Source organism: Castanea sativa, chromosome 8 (assembly GCF_040712315.1).
Source record: "Castanea sativa cultivar Marrone di Chiusa Pesio chromosome 8, ASM4071231v1".
NCBI classification, from domain to species: domain Eukaryota; kingdom Viridiplantae; phylum Streptophyta; class Magnoliopsida; order Fagales; family Fagaceae; genus Castanea; species Castanea sativa.
The window spans coordinates 19,912,723-19,914,947 of record NC_134020.1 but is presented as its reverse complement, the minus strand read 5'-3'; the positions used below and the strand labels follow the sequence as shown (position 1 = coordinate 19,914,947).

The 2,225-nt window shown below is 39.6% G+C and overlaps 1 protein-coding gene across 1 annotated transcript; it reads left to right on the top strand.

Annotated features, from left to right (window-relative positions):
- The first annotated feature begins 856 nt into the window (after window positions 1–856).
- LOC142605974 (L10-interacting MYB domain-containing protein-like) lies at window positions 857–1,592 on the top strand. Its single transcript, XM_075777399.1, has 2 exons — window positions 857–1,186; window positions 1,392–1,592. The coding sequence occupies exons 1-2, from the start codon at window positions 857–859 to the stop codon at window positions 1,590–1,592; spliced, it is 531 nt and encodes a 176-aa protein (XP_075633514.1).
- Window positions 1,593–2,225: the final 633 nt, after the last annotated feature.

Below are 2,225 nucleotides of genomic sequence, written 5' to 3'. Positions count from 1 at the left end.
TTGCTAGGCCAAGGGGATTTTCAATTCCCTCAGGTATTATAGGATTACTTCACCTTTTGAGTTTATTAGTTTAATAAATTTTGTGCATTTTTGGAAGCATAGTAGTGATTTGGTTTTATTTTTGAACATATGTAGGTAAGTATTATCTTAGTGATGCTGGGTATGGTAATAAAAATGGAATTTTGTCACCCTATCGGAGTGTGTGATGTCACTTGAAAGAGTTTAGTGATCGTCCTCCTAAGAATGAACAAGAATTGTTCAACCTCCGACACTCTTCCTTGAGAACTACCATTGAGCGAGGGTTTGGAGTGTTGAAGAAACGTTTTCGAGTGTTGAATGCAGAACCATTTTGGTCTTTTGAAACACAAGTGAAAGTAGTGTTAGCATGTTGTGTGATTCATAATCACATTATGGGGGTTGATCCTGCTGACTATATTATGGAAGCTGCAATGAACCAAGTAGAGGGTAGTGGCTCCCAACAAGAAACACAGTCACGTCGGGATTCCATTGAAGACAGTAGAGTGTGGAATGCTAAGAGAAATGAGATATGCAAAGCTATGTGGTCTGATTATACTAGGAGTGGAGAGTTGAACTTTATTTAGATTTATATGATTGTCATATGTACTGTATTCTTGTTTTATATATGCTTAATCTATTTACTGTAGACTTCTGGTGGTGTAAGGATCATTATTTTCAACAATACATTGTTATTTCCAGTAGTTGTTTTGTTCTGTTGCGTACATCTATAATCATGGTTGTATGTGTGTTTGATTTGTTGTTCATATGCACAGTAATTTGTAAATGCTACTTGGATTGTTTAAATACTAGTCTCACTATGCAATTATCATATGTAGTAATGTCGAAAGGGAAAGAAAAGGTGGGTAGTAAGCAATTCCGATGGTTGCCACCAATGCACACGTGCATGCTAACTGTACTTGCCGAAGAGGCCACGAAGGGCAACAAGCCCTCGAACACTTTTAAGCCCAGTTCCTTCGCTACTGTCGCCAAGGCGATAACTGAACAGTTTGGGGTCGAGTGCCACCCCTCGTATGTTGAGAATCGAATGCGTACTTTGAGGACAATGTGGACTACCATTCAAACTCTTCAAAAGAAGAGTGGGTTCGGTTGGGATGATAGCTTAAAAATGATCACGTGCGATGCGAAGACGTACCAAGAGGAAGTTATGGTATGGCTTTCAACTATATTTATGCATTATATTTTCTATTGTTCTTATCCCATAAATCATGGATTATGTCTCTTGTGGTAATAATAGCTTATACTTGTTTATCATTCACATAAATCATCTAATGACATCAATATTGAATTGAATATTGAATTTATGAGTGAAGTGATCATTGCATTGTTATTGTATGTTCCTGTCTCCCTTACAGGCGCATCGTAAGCATGCTGATTTTTTGAACAAGAAGATAGAGATGTATGATGAGTTGGCCATTGTAGTGGGTAAGGATTTGGCCACAGGAAGCTTTGCTAAGTCATATGTTGATATTGACACGAGCATGACAATGCGAGGAACGAGATGGTGGGCGATAATGGGGAGGAGGGTGTGGTGGATAAGGGGAAGAATGTGGTAGAATCGTCCACCACTGGGTCCACACTTTCAAAGTCCCGCAAAAGAGGCCGTGCACCTCCCTCTGATGATAGCGCTCGGCGATTTGTCGATCGAGCTTAAGGAAATTGCTATGGCCTTGAAAGAAATCAGTCGGGGGCCTGTTGATTTTAATAGTCTTTACTCTGAGGTGATGGCTATGGCGGCGGATGGCTATAGTGAAGATATGCTCGCAACTGTCTTTGACCATCTGTGTGAAAATAAGAAGGTAGCTAGGGGATTTTTGGCCAAGACTGCTAAGCTGAGGAAGCTTTGGATGGATAGTTATTTGTTCACTCGACTCTGACTTGTCTGTTTAGTGCTGATTGTGATGGTAGGGATTGTGTGTGATGTAGTACTAGTATGATCCTAACATTGAATGATATATGTGACAATTGTATTATCGGTAAGCAACCTATGTATGTATTTGTAACCTGTAGGATGTGAACTCTTTTGTATTATTGGGACGATACAATTGCCCAAGTTATGTGTGGTGACTTTAAGCATGTAGGGCACATGTGCACTGTTCAGATACCACGTGTAGGTATCAATTTTGCATACCATGGACTTGTAATGGTGAAAGTACATTATGTGCGTTTTGATATATATATTACCACGT